The sequence below is a fragment of the Mytilus trossulus genome, chromosome 1, assembly GCF_036588685.1.
Source record: "Mytilus trossulus isolate FHL-02 chromosome 1, PNRI_Mtr1.1.1.hap1, whole genome shotgun sequence".
NCBI classification, from domain to species: Eukaryota; Metazoa; Mollusca; class Bivalvia; order Mytilida; family Mytilidae; genus Mytilus; species Mytilus trossulus.
The window spans coordinates 59157341-59179625 of NC_086373.1; the positions used below are offsets into that span (position 1 = coordinate 59157341).

At 29.4% G+C, this 22285-nt stretch overlaps 1 protein-coding gene across 15 annotated transcripts in view; it reads right to left on the reverse strand.

The window, feature by feature from the left end:
* Window positions 1–376: 376 nt before the first annotated feature.
* LOC134680677 (plasma membrane calcium-transporting ATPase 2-like) overlaps window positions 377–22285 on the reverse strand; it is a 119907-nt gene continuing 97998 nt past the window's right edge. For 12 of the 15 annotated variants that reach the window (XM_063539928.1, XM_063539818.1, XM_063539846.1 and 9 more), the window contains 2 exons: window positions 20865–21038; window positions 377–8411 (listed from right to left, as the gene is read on the reverse strand). In XM_063539928.1, the coding sequence (XP_063395998.1) occupies window positions 8196–8411; window positions 20865–21038 (390 nt within the window). In that variant the 3' untranslated portion in view covers window positions 377–8195. Of the gene's footprint in view, window positions 8412–13556; window positions 17905–20864; window positions 21039–22285 lie in introns of those variants that run through there. The other 3 variants (XM_063539936.1, XM_063539837.1, XM_063539944.1) reach the window with 3 other exon arrangements.

A 22285-nucleotide genomic window follows, 5' to 3' on the forward strand; every position in this document is an offset into this window, starting at 1 on the left:
TGATGAGGTTTACTAAGGTTCTTCAATAAGACAAGCACAAACCTAATAGTATAGAAAGATCTAATAGTATGGACTTCCATCATGTTGACCATGATCAGTAAAACATTATGTGATAGGTAAAATAAGGGGAGGTTGCTCATCATATTTCTGGCCAACAAAAACAGAATGCACATAAAGAAAACCCCTTAAATCAACTCAGAATTCATTGGACAACAAGAGGTAATATTGCCTATACATGAGAATCCACAATTCATTCATACAGTTATATATTATGCATAACATACAGTATTTTGCTTGGATGAATGGAGTAGATGGATTGAAATAGTTTCTGCTGGACTCACTCATGATAACAAGGGAAATCAATAAATAGCGGAAATCTTTGTAAAAATTGGTTTTATTACAAATATGATGAGAACTTACACGTTTAACATTATCTAGAATATCTAACTCTTAGATGGATAACAATCCTCTCAGCAAGTCAAAGGGAAATAACCCATGATAATGCCGGTTAAATTTATGTTAAAATGTCAGCAGAAAAAATGCAATACCTTTTATATTTTTAAGTTAAAACATAATGAATTACATACAGGATAAAAGAACATTTGTCAGAGAGCAAAATATTATACTATCTTCAACAATACTGATTTCATCTATTATAGGTATTATGTCTTAAAATATTGTTGACTTTTATAAACAGATTTAATTTCGACTACCTCAATACCATTTCAATAACACTATACACAGAAAAATAAGAATAAGACTCCATTGTACAGTAAAAACTAATGACTTAAAAACTAAGAATTAGCATTTGACTAAGAAAAGAGAAAATTTAAGGTATTTGACTTATCAATACAAAAGTTTGAACTATTTTTTCTGCTTGTTTTTAACACATTGGCATGTACCATGTTATTAATAGCTTTATATAACAATACTACCAATAAAGCAACATTATGTTCTAAAAACAATAAAAATGGTATAATATTATTATCAATGACAATATGAATATTTAATGACAGAATCAGAAGTTTAATATGGTTGGCTCTCCAGAAGTATAATATATTTAGAATCTAGAATTTTTAATATTTTTACAATTCAAATGTCTATAAATGGCTTAAATTGACAAAATACAACTATCTATTTCATTTGTTTTTAAATTCATCTTTTATTTTGCAAAAATGTTTTGAATAACTCTGTTAACTTTGGTTCCAAATGCAAGTCTTTATGCAGTAGTTTAAAGATGAATATTTTTCTTGCAAAGGACTCAAAAAATCTGTTTTGTAAGATTTAATAAGAAAAATTAAAATTAAAAGTACATTGTACAATAAAGGCAAAGGTATGATAAGAGCTATATATTGGCTTCTGAAATTGCCAAATAAATTTTTTCATAAGATTTGTTTATGCCTTTGTATAAGACAGCTTACAGCGAAATATCTATTTAGGTAATGCATTATCTTTGCTTTTGAATTATGTCTAATATACCTGTGTTTCTGTTTCAACTTTGTCATTAAACTTCCAAAATAGTCTCATTTTGAGAACTTAACAAAATCAGACATTAAAATTTATAAATGAGCAAATGCAGATTCTTGTGTTCATGTGAGGGACGTATTTGAAAAATTAAATACCTTTTGATTTGTGATTTCAAAGGGCCCGAAAACTGTTCTCATCATACCTTCTCCTTTGGTATATCCCTTTCCAAGAAAATAAAAAAATAAAATCCTACAACCATTTCTACAATCTAATAGAAAAGCCAAGTCAGACATTTATAACATGTAACATCTAAAAACAATACAGTATATATATAATGTATATATCTAATGAGATGTCGAAGTAATTTGTAGAAATCATTAAATATTCATAATATCACAATGAACTAGTTTCAATCTTGTATGTACAGAACAATCAGGCTAAAGGTAAAAATATCAAAATCTAACATATACACACATAAATGGTGTTAAAGGGAATGGAATACTTGGCCATATAATGGCTCAAACACTTCTCTTTACATGACATTAATCATTCATAGCAACCAACACATTTTAGCAATTTTTCAACTGGTCAATTTTGAGTCAGGTTTTCTACCATGGATAGATAGGAAAAGCATCTAAAAGTCATGCAGCTATTTTTTTAATTGACATGTAACTAACATACAGTCAAACCTTTCCAAAAACTGCTCATCTTAGAAGTTGATTGAATAATGAAGAACAGGTTACTTCCAACAAGAAAAAAAATCAATTAAAACCTGATCTTTTCAAAACTTTTGGCGGAATGAAGGGTTAATCAACTCTCCACTTTATCTAGCGATAGATTTAATTTTTCAAAAGAACGAATGCATAAAATAAGCTGAATTGGTGCCGTTTGAATAATTTTCATTGCAAATATAGCCATTTTTATTCAGAATTTAAATCATAGCTGACATAAAGCATGATTAAATGCATAACAATTTTAATACATCAACTATGACCTGCACTTGAATCATAACAATTAACTTCACATACTTATTTTAAAGTTGAAAAATATTGAAGAGTGAAATAGTTAAGTTGTCTCCCCTTTCACAAATATCTGATGGGAGATAAGGGGAGTTATTATAAAGTTTGATATCTCAAAACGGCTGCCTGACAAGTAAATTTCCCTTATGACAGGTTACCTACTTGAAATTTAATCATATACAAATCATGATTTATAATTCTATTCCAAACTGGCTGATATTTTGTACAAAATTCACATTCAGAAAGAATTAATGAGTGAAGGGGGAAAATGTCTTCCAAGTAAAGATGGAAGATAAAATTTAAGCACTGGCATATAGATGCATCATTTTTATGGGACTTTAAAGCTATTTTGATTTTTTAGAAATGCAAATGTTGATCATTCTTGACTATATTGCAATACTCGAAGTATTCAAACTCATAGCAGAATTGTGATACATCCCTGAGCTTAGATTTGAGTTCAGAGGATAGTTCCTGACAACTCTTATACTAAAATCAAATGATCCAGACCAAGACAAAAACTACTTTGATAAGATTTTTTTATATTTCAGTCATATTAAATATACAATCTTAAATTTCTTGTCAATAAGATCCAAGTTAAAAAATTTCCTATTAATGACAGATATTAAACCTCTAAAGGAATCGCTGATTTTAGTTTTCGAAAAAATAATGTTGGTCCAATGTTTGTTAAAGAAACTTTAAAGTAATGGTTATTGAGCTCAATTTAAAGCATCAATTTTTTTTTCATTATTCATATTGGGGTACCAACCTGTCTTTGTCTCTGTCAAGTAAATGTAAGATATCTTAACTTTGAACATTTTTCCCTAGTAAATATCTTGTTGAATCATTTGATTTTGTATACCAGTTCTCAGTAAAAGTGAACCACTTTCTTTTGGCATATCATTCAATTAAGTATTTCTTTTATCTGTTTAATGAATGAATTACAACTGGAAGTCTATTTGATTCCATTTCAATGAATATTTTGTGCAGGGATGGCAAACACTGGAAAAAAGATGGTATATATATTTACATCGTGCAATATCTGAACATGCAGTGACACTCAACTTTCTTTTTTATATGTACATTGTTCATTTGTTCTCATTCAATGTGTATTTATTGTAACAAATTAGTTTACATGCACACAATTGTTTTCATTCATATGATATTGATTACAAACCAATCAGAAAAAAGTATTATGTCACATGATGGGGATTATAAACCAATAAGAAATAAGATGTATCATATTCAAATGAAAATTAACAAGCTGAATGGGTACATAATACACAACAGTTCTACACAGAATCTACTAGCTATGACTTCACAATACATAAAATTCTTGCAAGTCTTGATTTTTCGTAAATTATTGGTCATTTTCTCTTGAAACTTGAACATCTGAAAATAGAAAATTAGTTTAAGAGAGGAGATAAAGATGCTGGTACTGTTTTGACTGGCAATTGCAGCAAAGACATAAAACTTTAAAAAAAAAGTTACATTTATAGATTTATATTTTGCACAAATTTAAACAATTTTGTATACTTGGAATTCTCTTAACCATGCATTATTCTTAATCTGAGTGATATGTTTAAAAATCTGAAAGTTCATGGTATTTTATGTGGTCTGAGATTATGAAGCAATTTTAGATAATCCAACAACATGCAGAGCAAGCTAATTTAATTGTTTATATATGTATTTTCATATTAAATTGAAATTTTAGGTTAAATAGATATTTGTTTTACTGGTTTTTCCATTTGCTATTAAAATACCAAAGGATTAGGATTTACACTTAACCTTCTTTCATCTTTGAGTGGTCCTATACAGAAGGAAGGACAACGACCTCTTAGAGTGACCTTGACAAATTACTCAACTCTTCCAACTTTAAAAGTTAAGAGGTATAGAACAATCAAAGGCTGTGTACTATTGCAAAATATAAGCCAAGGTCTTTAATCCTTAGGTCAACTTTAATAATTATGTGTAACAGTTTTTTCCGCATTTGTCAAATTATTATGAACCAATTTTAGTAATACTGAGGAAGGTAAAATCATTGACAATTTCTTAGCATACAACTTTAAAGGTTATACGAATCACATGATTAACAGATGTTTTAACATGCATTATTTGGCTGTTAAATTTTTATTTCAACAATTTCAGTCTAAAGTCAAGAGCTCCTAAAGAATTTTAGTGTTTTCATATGAAGTACAATTATAATGTAAATGTAGTACATTCATTAAAACTTGAAAGAATTAGTTTGAGTTAAGTGTTTTGTATAGCTGTAACATAAAAAGCAAGGTCAAACATTTAATTGTTAAATGTTATATAATAAATTGTAGATTATGTAAAATTGCTTCATACCAAAGAAACAATGCACTGCAGTTTATACTTTGATAGCCATCTTAATAGAGGTATGATAAGCACCATAGCCATCTTAATAGAGGTATGATAAGCACCATTAAGTTTTATAAATGCAAAATACTGATAATTCCTAACCTCTCCAATTAACTATGGTCTAGAAATTTTGTGAATAAAATCAACTGATATATCAAGATCTATCATCAGCACCCAAATCCCCATAGGAGAGGGGGAGGACAGGGGGTACCCTTCTCCCTTCTCACACCCCTCTTCTCCTTTCTCCTACCCCTCTTCTCCTTTTTTTTTTTTTTTTAATTTACCAGAAAAAAGAGATATTTTATTTTTCTCTCCAACTTTTTTTCCTTTCTCCCAGCCTTCCTCTCCTTTCTCCTACCCCTTTCTCCCTGTCTCCCTTACCCCTGTCCTCCCCCTCATAGGACAAACATTTATATATAAAAAAAACAATTACTGATCTGGTTTTGACCTGGGACAGGCACATGTCAAGCTACTTCAACCCTCCCTTCCTTTTTTTTTTTTTTTTTATCTCAACCAGTGGACATACTAAATGTATATGAAAACATCAAATAAACATGATAGCATTATATGATGCAATTTTTGTTTTGCAGTAGTATAAAAATTAGTTAAAATATTTGGGCTAAAAAATAAAGGTTTGGGATTCACACATTTTGACACTCAATACATGATGGGACTTAAACTGTAAGTCAAAACTTGAATGTCAACATAATATGTGAGAGAAGGAGCCTTAGTTTTAGAAAAAATGCAAAATACATTCCAGAAATAAAATTAGAAACTGAATTCCTTTCAAATGATACATTTCTATACCTACAGCAGAAATGTAATTTAAAATACCATTTTACCATTATAGAAATATGCAGTTAAAAGAATGTCTTGACGGGTGACAAGTTCTTAACATTATTTTGTATTTTGATGCCAAAGAAAATGGTCTTACCATACCTTCTACTTTATGTCATGGAACTGCAGAAATCTTAAGATTTTTGTCACAAATAAATATATACAACATCATGTTCATTTTAGATAAAATAAAAACAATTATTTAGTCTAATTTAAAATAAAATAACTTATAGACATTAAAATAAACAATCCAAGTTAAAGACAAAAATTAATAAAAAAACTAACAAAAATAAATAGTTTAAATATTGAAGAATTTACACTAATGCATATTAGAAGCTACATACATGCATGTCTGGTGATGAAATCTATGGTCATGTGTATGCTATATAAAACTTAAAAATTCTCTTATATTTTTAACATAATGTTCTCTGTTAGTTAAAGAAGTTAGGATTTTTCAGAAGAAAAAAAATGTTTTACTTATACATGTAACATCAGTCCTTTTTTGATATGACAAGTATAATAAATTATAACATTATCAGCTGTTTTAATTCTATACTTTAAATCTTGATATGTAACTATTTATTTTGCTTTATCATTTTTCTTAGGATTTCAATTGTGGATGATATGAATTCTAATTAGAAAAGCTTTTGAACTAAAACATTAAAATGCATAGTTATCTAAAAAAATCACCTCGAAATGACCTTGAAAAAACTCTTGTAAACAGAAGCCATTTATACATAAAATTACAAATATTACCCTTATTTCATTCAACATTTAGACACAATTTTTCACATGATCATAAATATATTTATAACAAAGTATGACACTTTCCTTGCTCAAGAGTAATCCCCTTTACTATAGTTCAATTCTTGATCTTTTTACAAGAGTAATCTCCCCTGATGTTTTCCTAATTAAAGTATTACACCCAGAAAAGGGAATGTATTTGTAATATATCATACAGAAAGATAATATGTTATGTTTAACATATTAAAATTTATTCTTCTATCCAGACAAGTTCTCCACCTGCACTTCAAGGGGAATAACTCTATTCACAAAGATAAGTAACTCTAATCTCATTGAGCTAGGTAGAGGTACTACATTTTATATCTTGCTGAGTATTCTATTTAAATTCCTATAAATAGTGATATAATCTCATGCATTTAATTATTCTATATATTCTACTTTCATATCATTCCATCTAGCTTTAGACCTATCCGATCCATCAACAATAGAAGAAAAAGGTGATTTACTTTAGATATCAATTAAAAAATGTTTAAAAACTATTTCCTTCATTCAAATAAAAAAAAAATGTGAAAACTAAATATTCAAAATGATAAAAGTAAGTGACTGTAAATGTATAATTTTAGTCACTATTTGCACTGTGATAATAACAATATTGTGTATGAACTTATAAATATGTTATCACTAACAATCTAAACTATATACACAAAAGATAATAAATAATTCTCTGTATATGTACAAGTTTCTATATTTGGTTTATTCAACACTCGTATCCTGGTGTACTTGATAACTCAGTTTGTTAATATTATCTTTTTTTAAATTTGATAAAATGCTTAAAGTAGGTCTATGAATGAACTGACATGGTTGCTGATATCAAACTTTAAAAGTGTGGAAAAGTTTGTTAACCTAGAAGAACTTTATCTTGATATCATGCAACATAAAACTGTTTTTGTCCTAAAGGGGTACAAGATATATTTTAGGTTTGGTGTAATTTTAAAAGCTGATCAAATCTGTTTTTTCTGCAAATTGATATCTTTAAATCCAATATATTTATTGCCATCATTCTTGAATAAAATAGTTACCAAGTACCCTGATTACTGTGATGAAGATATAGAAAAGCAATATACTATAAGCTCAAGACTTGCAAGAGATATGAACTTAAAAAATGAAAAAAAATCAAAGTACAAAAGTACTATAATAGTATGTTCAAACTATAATTATACACAGAACAAGCTAAAACCCTGAAAACGGTTACATTGTCACTGAAAACAACATAGTAAAATACAGGAGTGGTTCTAGAAGCACAATGATTCTGTTTTGATGTTATATGATACAATGAATTTTTCTATTTATCATACACAACCTTAAGTTTGTATCTGCATTCCAAACTGGTTATAAATATCTTAACTGATTTGCTGGTAGAAACAACAGACAGACTGCTGATAGATCCACTCCTGCTGTTTTAAAATAAAATATGAAAGCAATGCAACTAAATACACAAAACCCTAAAAGCTCAAGTCAGACATTTCACTAAGTTAAGACACACAACTCTGTTCATTTCTACTGTAGAAACGAACCAAATGATTCTACTGTAGTAACAACCAAATGAATGATCAGACATTTTTAGCGGTCTTGTATGCATTTTTGTTTCATTTGAATAATATTTAACATCTATTAGTAATTGATATTTTGAAGGATCATAATGAAATGCCCAACTATAAATTTTAAGGTTATAAAAAGTCTGTACACATATTATTCATCAGCATAGGGTATACTATCTTGATGTCCTAACCATGGTGATGATCGACTCTCCTCAACCTCGGGGGAGCTTGCAAGCATCGGCTTTTTTGATACCCCAGATTTGGCCTGGAGTGACTGTAGGCTAATTAGTGATGGCCTACTTCGTTTATCGTAGCTGTCTAAATGAGAGGTATCTAGGTCCATTTGAAATGCATTAACTACTCGGATCTGAAAATGGAAAATTTACAATTAGGAAATGATTTTATTTATAGATACTTATGTTAAACATATACATTAATAATTTATTTATACAGTTTGAAAACAGAAAACAGTTTACATATATCATGCAGTAATTCAATTTTTTAAATCACATATTTTCAAGCTTTTCAATTTAATGTCATGTTTTTTTATTGAAGTGATGTTTAAAATAATAGAACACTACATCACATTGATTTTTCATTTATGATATTAAATCTTTAAGCATACATTGTTTGAAAGATGTTCCTTATATATCATAGAACAGGCTATTAGGTATATTTGTATGCTCATTGAATATTTGTAGGATTTGCCATATGTATAACCAAACCTGGTATAACAGAGCCTATATCTTACCATATATTGATCAGGTAGCTTGTATAATACATGGCAGAAAAAAAACAAAATATATGTGTTTCTATGCTATAATCAATGAACAGTTCAGTTGATTTTATGACTGTCATATTGTTTTGTCAGGTAAAACACCACACATGTTATTTTTGTAAGAAGACTCATCTGGATTAGGTTTATCAAGGTCATTTTTGTCTGAGAGGATGAGTTATGTGCAAATTTCTGCTAAGCTTTCAGGTTTTTACAGTAAACAATGTTGCAAGAAGACAAACTTCATGATGAGTAAGGACTGTTTTCCCCCTCAAAACTATGAAACTCTAGAAAAATAACTAATCCTTGTTTGAATTTTTTTTGCACCCAATGTATTTATTCTTACAGTAAGACCATTATTGTTTCATCCTGCAATATGAAGTCTTCACTGAAAATGAGATTCCATTCAAAATATGATTTTGAAATTTAACATATAATTTGTACTAAATACATGTATATTGGTTTCATTGACAACAGTACTTTTTTTCTTCCATTCTTCCATTATTTGATAGAAAATCCAAAATCTATGCCACTAGTAGAAGACACGATCATTATTTGATGAAATTGTTTTACTGAATGATAGTTTTTTTGTTGGTGTTGATTCCCTACAGCACAAGGCTATATGATGTAATGAATGTGATGTGGAGGACATAAACTGAATATAAAACAAAAGGTGACAGGATAGAAGATACAAGTGGAATATGTTTTGATAACCACAGGAACTATATAAGGCATCCAATAGGATCCAACAATTTAAGCTCAGCCTCATCTGACCTCAATAAGCCAATTCTTAACAAACAAAGCAGAACAGGTCTTTCTTCTAGAAGCATGGCATATTTGATACTTCAGGCACAGGGATGCGAAATAACATGAATTTTGATATTGTTTTAATTATGTTATCAACAGTGGAAAATAATATAATATGTGCACTTTTTTATACAGAGTTAAATATATGACCAGGTTATTTAAATCTTTTGAAAGGGGAAATTTCTTTGATATTCTTCAAAGCCAAAAGCAACCGAATACTTTCTTTACGGTAATTATATAGACCCAACAGATATGTATATGGATTATAATGTTATATATAAGCAAGATGATATTTCTGAATATATAGTCCCCGACCTGATGTGCTCAACATACCTGAATTCAGACCGCCATTAACAGTGAAGTGATCTATGCTTTGGATGTGTTAGCACTAAAGACCTATACCATATATATTAGTGAGAACATATAGTTTGTTATGTGTTACATATGTGCAGTTTAAAAACCATTCCCCATGATACACATGTTCCGTCTTGGCTTCTATTACATAGTATTCATGTAAAAGTTTCATTGAATAAACTCTTTCATCGTAAATTACTATACTTTCCAGAATATGTCAATGTTTAGTGTGTGCAACTGTTTATGTGTGTATAAATCGGGTTCATTAACAGGCATACTCAGAATTTATTATGAAATTGTCTATTTTATGTTTTATGTTTTATCAATAAACAGTTTTAGATCCAGGATTTAAAATTGAGAGAGAAGAGTCACTGCTATATATGTGATCATATGAATATTTGAAGTAAACATCTATTGATAAGTGATGGGTCTATGACACTGTTACGAAAACTAACTGCACCAATGCTATATAATATTGACTAATATTCTCAGCAGTAAAAGATAATTCTAATTTGGGTGATGTCATCTCAACACAAAATATGTCCACTTTTATTGTGAACCCAATTATACCTTACCACAGATTCATCTGATAGTTACTTGTCCATTTAAACTTTTGGCAGTGATATAATGTCCCATTGAACAAATACAACAGGCATGTTAAACATGTTATTTCTATCTACTTAGCAGATACATTTTTTACACAGGTAAATTAATCAATGAGTGATAGATTTCTCTTAGAAGAAATTCAAAGGTCCTAGTGAATAAACTATACAGAGAACAATACCTGTTGTATTTGTTAAAAGGGAAAATAGAACTGCCAAAAGTTTAAATGGACAGGTAACTATCGGTGAATCTGTGGAAAGGTATAATTGGGTTCGCAATAACATATTTAATATTTTCCCCAATACTTTGTTGTTGGTGTTAGATTCTGGTCAGAGTTTCACAAACATTGATCACAAGTGGTATACAATTCTGCTAAAATTTGATCCAAAGCAATGAAATGTGTATGATTTATGAATACTTTAACTCTTCTGATTATTTGTGAAAAGAGCCATGGAGAACTAACACAGTAGCCCTTTTCACAAAAAATCTCAAGTAAAAAGTTAATCGTACAAAAAAATATTTAGTTGAATTGTTAATGAATATTTGTAACACGATAAATTTTACACTTAGATTTTTTGTCCTTAAAAAGCAAAACAGAATAAGTTACCGGTATATAGTACATTCTCTTTGAAGTGTATACTAGTAAATTGACAAAGTATTGAAATTTACATGTTTAGTTGTCGTTTGTTTATGTAATATATACGTGTTTCTCGTTTTGTTTATATAGATTCGAACGTTGGTTTTCCCGTTTGAATGGTTTTACACTAGTAATTTTGGGGCCCTTTATAGCTTGTTGTTCGGTGTGAGCCAAGGCTCCGTGTTGAAGGCCGTACTTTAACCTATAATGGTTTACTTTTTAAATTGTTATTTGGATGGAGAGTTGTCTCATTGGCACTCACACCACATCTTCCTATATCTATTAGATCTGAACTTCATTGAAAACCACACAAACATGAACCAATTAGTTGACAGAGAATACTTCATCCCTCCAAAGTTAAGGATATTTAGTTATCAACTTAATAACACAAGTATATTAAATCAGTTTACTGTCATTTGTAATCAGGGGATAAAGAACGAATAATTAATTAAAAAAAGATTTTCTATGCCTCCAGGTGAAAACTAACACCAGTGTTTAATGCTGATTAAATATTGTAATATGATTTCTTAACAGATTCTTGAACTCTTGAAATAATGACATACCAGATAATTCAATATGCCATAGACAAAGATACAATGAGACACTAGTACTTTTTACTTTAAATTATTTTGTTATAGAAAATATATTCTGATAGTTGTAGCATTGAAAACAAATACACAATGATATGTCTGATACATCTTTAATTTTATATCAAACATACTTGAAATCAAGGTCTTAAAAGTGCTTAACATTATTAATGATCTCTGAAAATAAATTTAAGGTCAGATGAACCCAATTGCAAGGTACTGGAAGGTTTTTCCTTAAATTGGTTAAGCGGTTTTGGACAAGATTGCTTTTCCAAAGTCTAAGATGGCAATAGCATGCATTCGCCAGGTCCTTAGTCATTCTTTACACCATATATAGATGACTTATTAAGTTATTAATTAGTTTAACTGAGAATTTAAAGTTATCATATAAATTCAACATTGGCCAACAACCAATGAATATGAGGTTAAAGTTAAGACAAACACGTATTCTTTATTTCAATTCCATTGAAAATATGTTAAATAGACTTTTAACTTTAACATCAGTAAATCTGATGAATGACTAAAATAAATGGGCTTGTTCTATATTTATTCAAAGCAGTATTTTCAAGTTTAGTTTAAGGAAGGTTGAATAATGTTCAAAATATGGCAGCCAGTAACTAATATTTTAGCCAATCAAAAGCTGACAAGACCTTGACCTTTGACTTATTTAATTCAAAATTAATTAGAGGTATTTGTCAACACGTGTGGTACAATGAATATTATCAGACCGTTCAATTTAAATTCTTGAAACCATTTGAAACATAGAAGCAACTGACAGAATCTTTTCTTTTAGAAAGCAGAAATTCACACCCTGAAAAACCTGTCATATTGAAAAGTTTTGTGTTCACATCCTGAGTTTTAATCTGAAATCCTGAAATGACCAGACACTTACAACTATGGTGATGATAAACCTTGATTTATACCCACAATAACTGACCATAGATTTCATCCATACTCAGCTGTCTGTCAATAGTTATAAGCACAACTGTTCAGGTGCCATTTTTTTGCACATTAGTAATTCTTGTATCCATATGTGTTTTTTTTTCTCAAGAGAAATATCTTATATAAGGAGGTTCAATTACTGCTGAAATACTACAATACTTTCACTTTATTTGATCACAAGATTTGAAATTATTATCAGGAAATCCTATTCAATGATTTTATCAAGAAAGGATAATTCCATATTTTCATAAATATACCATTGCTTTTCTCTCAAAATTAAATCCTGGTTTCTTCTTCTGAAAATATTTAGTAATATAACAAATACTTGATGATAACAATTATTAAAATTAATATTTAAAAAAAAAGGAATATTAATTAATAATCTGTAATTAAAACATGCATTGAAATAAAATAAAAAATAAAATGTGAAAAGCATGCAGAACACAAAAACATGCAAAAAATCACATTACTGTGCTGCGGTTGTATTGTGAGTTTTATTAAAAAATAAAACATTAAAAGGATTTTGTCTGGCCAGAAATTTGTGTAGAATCCATGCTTTTGTGCACAACTGACAAATACAATGAATCAATGTACACCGAGAGGTCCAAGTGAGATTATCTGTACATTATATACACAGTCAAAAAAAATGTTTTCTTATTTACATTTTGTTGTTGAGTAAATAAGTGATTTTTTTTTTAGGGAAAGATGTCACGAAAAATCCATGTGGCGCCAATTTTTGCTGTGTCTCTCTACTTGTACAATTTTTGTCTGTATCTCAAACTATCTTTTAAAACAAAAACAATAAAATATTCTTTATTCTTTATTTTCTATTAAAAAAACCCATTAACAAAGGGACAGCACTCCCATCTACTCGATACATAAAGAGTCTTGGTGTATTGCTAAACATATAGTTTGACCTAAAATGTTAATTGCTAGAACAGAAATGGACATTAAAACCCATTTCTTCTAGCCAGAAATCTACATACACACATTACACATAATTTATACAGTGTTTATTACCTGTACATAAAATTACATTATTACCTAAAATACTTTATACACCTTTATTTAAATTAAAAAAACACAAATGTTTAAGAAATAATACAATAATCTGGTAGATTAGGGAAACATTTGTACATCATTTTTGTTCACAACAATTTCTACATAGATCTTTGACAAAAAATGTGAAGCCATTGCTAAAGAAATTTTATTTAGGAATCCCTTACAAGCTGAATCAGCATAATAATGGGTAGTTTTTTAAGTCCATAATTTTGCACACTAATAAATAACACTTAAATATATAATAGTATTTTGAAGCCTATCAAGTATAAATTCTATTCCTGAGAACAATTCTTGTAGTTTTGTCTTCTTTGGAACTTCATTTACTATTAATGCCAATTGAAATTTTCATTTATGCCCCTCCAAAATCCATGTTCAAAAATTTAATCATCAGAAAAAGAAACTGCTGTTGAGAAAAGTCTTCATTTGAGGAATGTATATATTATTGATTTTAAGGTGGTACCCAACACTTTCACTAAAATTAATTTGGCTCGTTTAATTTTCATAAAATTTTGACAATGTATTTACTTTGACCCTTTAACAAAAATATAAAATTTCAAAAATTTTGAACCAACCGTTTTGTCAGAAAAATTACACTGGTTATATAGCAGTTTGACAAACACCAATTTTGATCATTGAGAAGCTTAATATTCCCTTTACAACACAACGTTATTAAAACGTTTAGCTGACTTTACAGAGTTATCTCCCTGTAGTATTAGGTACCACCTTAAGTTTGAGCTGTTTCATCCTGAGATAATTTCAAAGTTCCAAAAGAGATGCATATGTAGATTTTCTTCTGAACATTGCACACCATTGGAAAATAAGACTCCTCCTACTTTGCAGTGTGGGAGTTGTCTCTCTTTAATTTTAATATTGTTTTTTTAGGCTGGCTACCATATAACCATTAAATATCATACTTTTACTTTGATTAACTTGCAGAGGTATAGAAATATATCACTAATACATTACAAGTTGAATATTTGATCTATAAATATTTACAAAGGACTTTGTGTATGTTTACGTTTATTTGTGACAACTATCGTACAAAATGACTAAACAACTTGATATTGGGAACATAAAGTATTACAACATATTTCCATGGGTGAGGGTAACAACATATTTGAATGTCAGCCCATCAATTCAAAATATGATATCAATGACTATTACATAATGACATCAGATGAAAACAACAATTTTTTTCTGTTTTTAAAAAAAAAAAAAAATAATTTAAGCAGTTATAATACAGATTTCATATGGTCCCAATATCGAAAGTTCTTTTAGTTTTGACAACTACATTCATACGCTATTCCTTCCAATTCAACACCACTCGAGGAAGGACATAAGATATATCTTTCATTATGACAAAGCTTTCATCACATGTATCCATGGCAAACATTACATATATGTTAATAATATTGAGAATAAATACATTACTATACAGGAATGACAGAAGCTTTCAATGATTGTTATTTATTTTGATATATCTTATTCTTATGTGTATGTGCATGAAGTTTTTTTTTTATTAAAAAAGAAAAATAAAACCATCACTGAATCCTCTTGATAACTTGATTCAGTAATTTTTAAAACAGATGATATGCTGTCATGTATGTAAGACACCTGCATTTATGAAAACTTAACATTTTGAAATTTTATCACAAGACAATTTTCAATCCTTTTGCATTAATGGAGAGCAGCCCAGACATTGAGTACCCCACCCTTTATGTTTTTTTTTAATATTTTCAAAATCATCATACCCTTTCATATATCATGTGACAAGAAATAGAACTCTAGCTTTATATACAGTATTTCACTGATAACAAAATTTGATGACACAATTATAGTCATTGTGGTTTTAAATGCAGATTGAAAAAATACTAGATATTCCAGATACTGCTGATAATCATAATCATCAACCTTTATAGAGGGAGGGTAGGAGGGGTACTGATCCCGAAATCCCGAACTTAAAAACACTAAATCCCGAAATCCTGGACTTAAAAAAACGAAATCCAGAGGTCCCGAAATTCAAAAAAAGAATTCCCGGATCCCGAAATCCCGAGCTTAAAAACACCTGGAGTCCCGATAAAGATCCTATCCCCCCTCTTTATATATATTCAACCTACATTCTTACCCTTATCATATATTATGAATCTTGTGAAATAGTGAACTATTCAAATAACTCATCCCGACAATCCTTTACATATTAATTGTTCCCCCTAAAATAGTAGTACAACCATTAAATATAGTTACTTTTGCATGAATAGTAATTTGTTATTTAAACACAACTATAATAAGGTTATTTTTTTTCGTTTCTTTAATGTGAAGAGCATAAATAATTCTTTTTTTTCATTTTTGTGAAGTTAAATGCAGGTCTAAAACAAACAAAATATAAAAATATAATCCATAATTGATATTTCATCAAAAAGCTTGATTATGAAAAATAGATTGCCTTATTCTCTTTTATCGAATCTGGGTTTGTCCATCTTACCAATGTTTCATATGGGTTAGTAAAAATGATTAAAGATGTAAAAAGATATGTTTTTGTTGTTTGTTTATGCTTTCAAATCTTTGTATGAAATCTGACTGATACCAAAAGAGAAAAATATTGCACCTGTCTCCCTATTTGCATTGAAACTTTAAGGCAATTAAACAATTTAGAACACCTTATCAATAATTATGGTTTAGAGGTTAATTTCAATGAAACATCAGAAGTATCTGAAAACCGTAAAATATCCTTTTTTTCCCTTATCCAATCATATTTTAACATTATCTAATCATTTAGCGTCGTCACCCTTTGATAAAAATAACATTACTTATTTACGTTTAAAAAACATATGATATATATGTCGACATACTTGGACTTTAAAAGATGGTTAAAAAGGGTAAAAAAGAAAAAAAACAAGAGAATGATGATACATGCATGATTGTATACAAAACTTCTAAAATTTATACAATTTAAAAATATTTGTGGTATATAAATTAAATGATTCATGATACGATGCAGAAAATAATTCAAATATATCTGCCAACGCTGAAATGATAAGCCATGATAATTTCATTCTGCTGAAACAAAAATAAAACTGCATAAATCATTTCAAGCATACAAGTAGTCTACAACTTAGAAAAACAGGGGGGCAAAACCAAAATATGAATTAATCACAAACACACAAATGAAGGTATTAAAGTAGGCAAGTACAGACACACACACACACACTTGTGTCATGTTATGAAATATATGAGGTTATTTTAAGTCCTGGAAAAATTAAGACAGGTTTGAACTTCGAATTGAATACCACCCCCTTAAAAAGCAGAAATACTGGAAATTATTAAAGTTAAAAGATTATCTTAAAACTTCATTACATGTAAGCATTTTTGTTCCTTACGCAACAGAATAATTTTAATTTTTCCAGGACTTATAGTGATAAAAATACAATAGAGTGGCACTAGATATGTAAAATATTGTCTAATTCATGCCACTACCTATAGCTACCAGGGCATTTCTCTTCATACTTTTCACTTATTTTTAAGTATATGGCAAAAGTTTTAGGTGGAATGAAAAGCTAAATTACTACTTGCTTATCAAAAATTTATCCTAATGCTAAAGTAAAAAAAGAATCTTAAAATTTTCACTTTCATCTTACACTATTTCAGGTTACATAAAAACTTGATTATTGATAAATAATCTACATTTTGGACTTCTACCATTTAGAGCGATTTATTTCAAATTTTTCTTAAATTCTAACTCTTCAAATAGATCTTTTCTCGATGAGCTTTCCATATTTGGCACATAATAAAAAGTATAAAAAGATATCAGTAAAATGGTCCAGTGCCATAATATTGCAAAGAAAATGTTACACTGTTATTATGACAAAAGTTACAAAATTGCTGACAGTTAATACAACATATTTCCAGATGGCGTTTATCTTCAATTATTAAACTGAGTTTCGCCAGTAGCCCCTTCATCAACTGAGGGAGAGGACATAGGTTTGGATTTACGAATCTTTGGGTTTTGTAAGGAATGGTAACTGTGTACTGAAGACATACTATTACTGTCATATCGTGCATCTAAGCCCATGCGGAAAGCATTAACAACACGTATCTGTAAATAAAGAAAACATAAAAAAACATGACTAAGAGTATATAGGAACAACATCTAGTGAGAATAATATAGTAGTATGAATGATGAAAGACAGAAAACAATCACAAATCAGGAAAACTTTGAAAAAAGTCCATCATTTAAAAGTCATGACAACCACTATGATAAAAGTTTTAACCCTCTTCTCTAATTTATCTTAGCTCTCATAACAACCATTTTCTTACACGACTGAAAGGTTTGTTTGGACAGACCAATATAGAACCTGAGATTGGCAACTTCATATTACAGCTAATATGATTTTTTAGAGACTTATTTTCTGATGATATTGTTTGTGAATAAAAAAAATACATGGTAATGATAAGCAACTTATTAAATAAATTTAGCTTTTCTTCCAAGAATTGTTTTTACTTGACTTTAACTTTGTTACAGAAACATTGGGTTTAAGGAAATGATACATGTATTCAGTTGAAGGCTAAATTTTGTTGTTGTCAATCTAGGTTATTATATGCATCTGTTTTGGATGATTTTACAACACAATAGATAGGCACAAAACTTAATGATCTTACATGAATATAAATTTATTAAAAAAAATCACTTCTCAATAGGTTAAACTTGACAGTGTTATTTGTTTTGAGAGATAATACCACAGTAATTTATTTTTTAAATTTTAAAAAAATATTGCTACTCAATATCAATTCTCTGAATCTTCAGATTCTTAATAGAAAATCAATGACTACAAATTTACAGACCAACTACAAAAGGGATGGCAGCTAATGCTGGCAAGAGTTGGCAGAAAGCCAAAAAAACACTTAAAATATCAACACAAGGATCAGCAGAACGTCTATAAACAATTACAATACAAAAGTTCAGAAGCATTGTGGTGTGAGAATTCACAAGCTTTTAAACATTGACAATATATCAATAAAGCATAAAGATCTGTTCAATTATTTTCTTAAGAATATGGACACAACATAACAACAAATGGTTGAGGACAAAAAACATCTATACAATACCAACATGTTTGCTGGGAAATTTAAACAACAGAGAATTATCACATTCTTGATCACAGCTCATGGAGCATGCACTTAATTTGAAAACTTCAAATTCTGTGTATTCCTAAACCTTTGTAAAATTAACTACTGACAAAGAATATGAAATCAATAGAGAAAAGTCAATTTCAAAAACTTCAATTAAAATTTTGATTTGGGAATAAATTAATAGTCAGATTTTTCTTTACAATAATTTTTTTTAAATTTTTATTTTAGAAAAAAATGAATATGTTCTTTCAATAATGTCAATGTATACATGCACTCTGATGAAAATTAAAAATGTCAATCTGATGGTTAACATAAGGAATGTGTATAAATATTATGGATATATTTCAAATATCTTTCACAGAATTTGAGAACACCTAAAGCTTGAGTGAAATAAAAAGGACACTGTGCTGACATCAATATTGCACTGTTTACTTAGATAGAGGTTTCAGTCACACCCTTCTGGTCTAACTGACTTACAATCTTAGGGGGAGATTCTTTATGGGCTGGATTAATAGGGGCCAAAACAGGGGATGGTTGTTTACTAACTAAAGGTACATTTTCAAATGATTGACTTTTAGCTTTAAAAGTCCGTTCTGCAAAAGTATGAGGAGAACGATAATGAGTGGCATCTGTCATAGTGATACGAAGTCTTTGATGGTGATTAGACAGATCTTCACTAATGGGACGCGGCCCAGGGTGACTGCGCGAACTACGTAAACTGTGCAAACTGTGAAAACTGTGTATACTACGTTTTTCTTCAAGATCTTCCAGTGTGCTCTTAAACGCTCGAACAACTCGCAGCTGTCAATAAAAAAGAGTTGTGTGTTCAGCATATGATTTAATGTTGCCAAGACAACACACCAAAATGAAAAAGGGTTGATAATCTGATGACCGCAGCTACAGTAAAAGAAAATAAACAAAGAAAGAAGGGGGAATAACTCAAACTAAAACACTAGTCTACACTAAAAAATGTTGGATAACCAAAGATTAGCTAGATAGAAAGTAAGAAAGCCATCAAAATCAAATACCAAGACCAAGAAACATAATCAGTAAAAAAAAGTTTCAAGCTTAATTAAATAAACAAATGTCATAAAAATCTATAATAATACACCAGGATTGAAAAATGGAATAAGATTTCAGTGATCTAAAATAAAATCTGAGAGACAATTTTAATTAATAAATTTCAAAATTTTGTCTTTTCATAACTTTTCTAAATTTTATTATTTTCCTAAAATTTCCTTTTACAATAAAAAAAAGCTGATAAAAAAAACCCCCCATATTAACAAGATATATGTATATCATTTTTTTTGTAAATTTAACAAGTCTTAATTTCAAAACTTTAACATTCACATTTTTACAAATGGGAGAAGTTTAAGAAATATTTTGACCAAACAGTTGCCAATTCTCAATCCTTGTGTTAATGTTAATTCATTCAATAATGCTATTAAATTCTTATCATTTCTAATTCATTCTTTTTAATTTCAACCCTACTGTACACTAATGCAGGCATTTAAATACAACATATGTATATTAAACATGACAGGACTATGGATATTGATTCTATAAATATACATGCCACATGTATCAACCTTTTTATATTTGCCATTTTAATCAATGTATTGTAGCCTTGATAACTTGACTCAAAATGCAATCATTTTTATACAATGTATCCGGTTATGTTGTTAAAAGTCAACAATGCTAAATCATTTAAATTAAAACGAGATAGCCTTATGAACTTTTAAACAGTGAAACAATTTGTTTTCACATTTGATATACAGATTTTTATTGTGAATTGTTTTAAACTGCCCTACACATCAAATCTTAATATTTATTTTATGTTAGAACTGTACAACATAACACAAGATTGATTTTCATTTTATTTATGTGGCATATACTTGACCGAATACAGATAAAATGACCCCCTACCTGTTGCTGGAGTCTGGTAAGGCCTCTGACCCATAGGATCTGGCCACGCCTTCCTCCTACATCTTCCTCTTCCATCATAATGTCATGATCAACTTCTTCGTCTTCTTCATGTCGGCCCCGTAGGCGACGGCAAATATTTTTAGGTATTGTACTTGTTGGAACAGTTGTAACAAGCTGTAAAATATATATATCAAACATTTTTGCACATAAAAACATATATTTTTAGTGGATATTGTCGAGTGGTCTAGAGCACTGGACATGAGTCTAAGTTATTAGTGTTGTAGTGTATCAAAGGTGTGAGTTTAAATCAAGCACTATTGGGTTCAATCTTCAGAACTTTATATATATATAGATTCTTACATTGATATCAGTGGATTATCGGATTTATCCAATCGAGATAGTTAAATTATCAATTTTAAAGTCCGAGTCGCCTCGGCGAGGACTTTAAAATTGATAATTTAACTATCGAGATTGGATAAATCCGATAATCCACGAGTAACTATGTAAGAATCTGTTTCTCTAATGATTCAAAAGACATTTTCTTTTTTTGTTAACCGAAAATCCCCTTCGAGTGCCTTTCACATTGCACGAATTTGTCAATTTCATTAACACCTGTTATCGTATTTTGATTCATTCAGTTAGCTAAAAAGGTCATGACCCTCAAAATCATCCAATGATCTTTTGAGATCACCAGCAACCACATGTTGATTATTTTTTTTTATACAATGGGTTCGGAAAGGGATAAATTTCCATAGAGTTAAAGAAATATATTTCTCTAATTTTTGTGCTATTTTCACATTTCCTGACCGGTGTGAGAAAAATATTTCTCCTCACTAGTGAAAAATCTGTTCTCGGCAAATGATTAGTCGAAATTTGATTATGACGTCAAAATGTTTTGTTTTCTTCTCAATTTTCCTATTGTGACGTCATGAAAAAAGGCAACCTTGCCTGATGACGTCGCATATAAAGAGCACAATTTTCTGAAAATCTTTGAAAAAGAACGATAAAAAGCATTAGAGAAACAGATTCCGACACTATAACTCGTGTATTACGATATTTCTCCACTCTCGACAGTTAAATTTCATTATTTAAAGGGCTCGGCAAGCCTCGCGCTTTAAATAATAAAATTTAACTGTCTCGAGTGGAGAAATATCGTAATACACTTGTTGCAGTGTAAGAATCTATATATATATATGTATACATTTTGAAGTTTTAGTTATAAAAGTAAATACAATATTCCTATGTTATCATTAACCTCTGAGCGAATTGACATAAGTGAGAATTAAAAATCAAGAAATGTTTATTGACGTGCTTCAATCTGTGTTTGTATGCCAGTGGCAGTGGTAAAGACTGTTTACTCTGCCTATTTCATAAATAACGAACATTCTCAGAATTCTGTCTCACCTTTAGATGTGCTAACT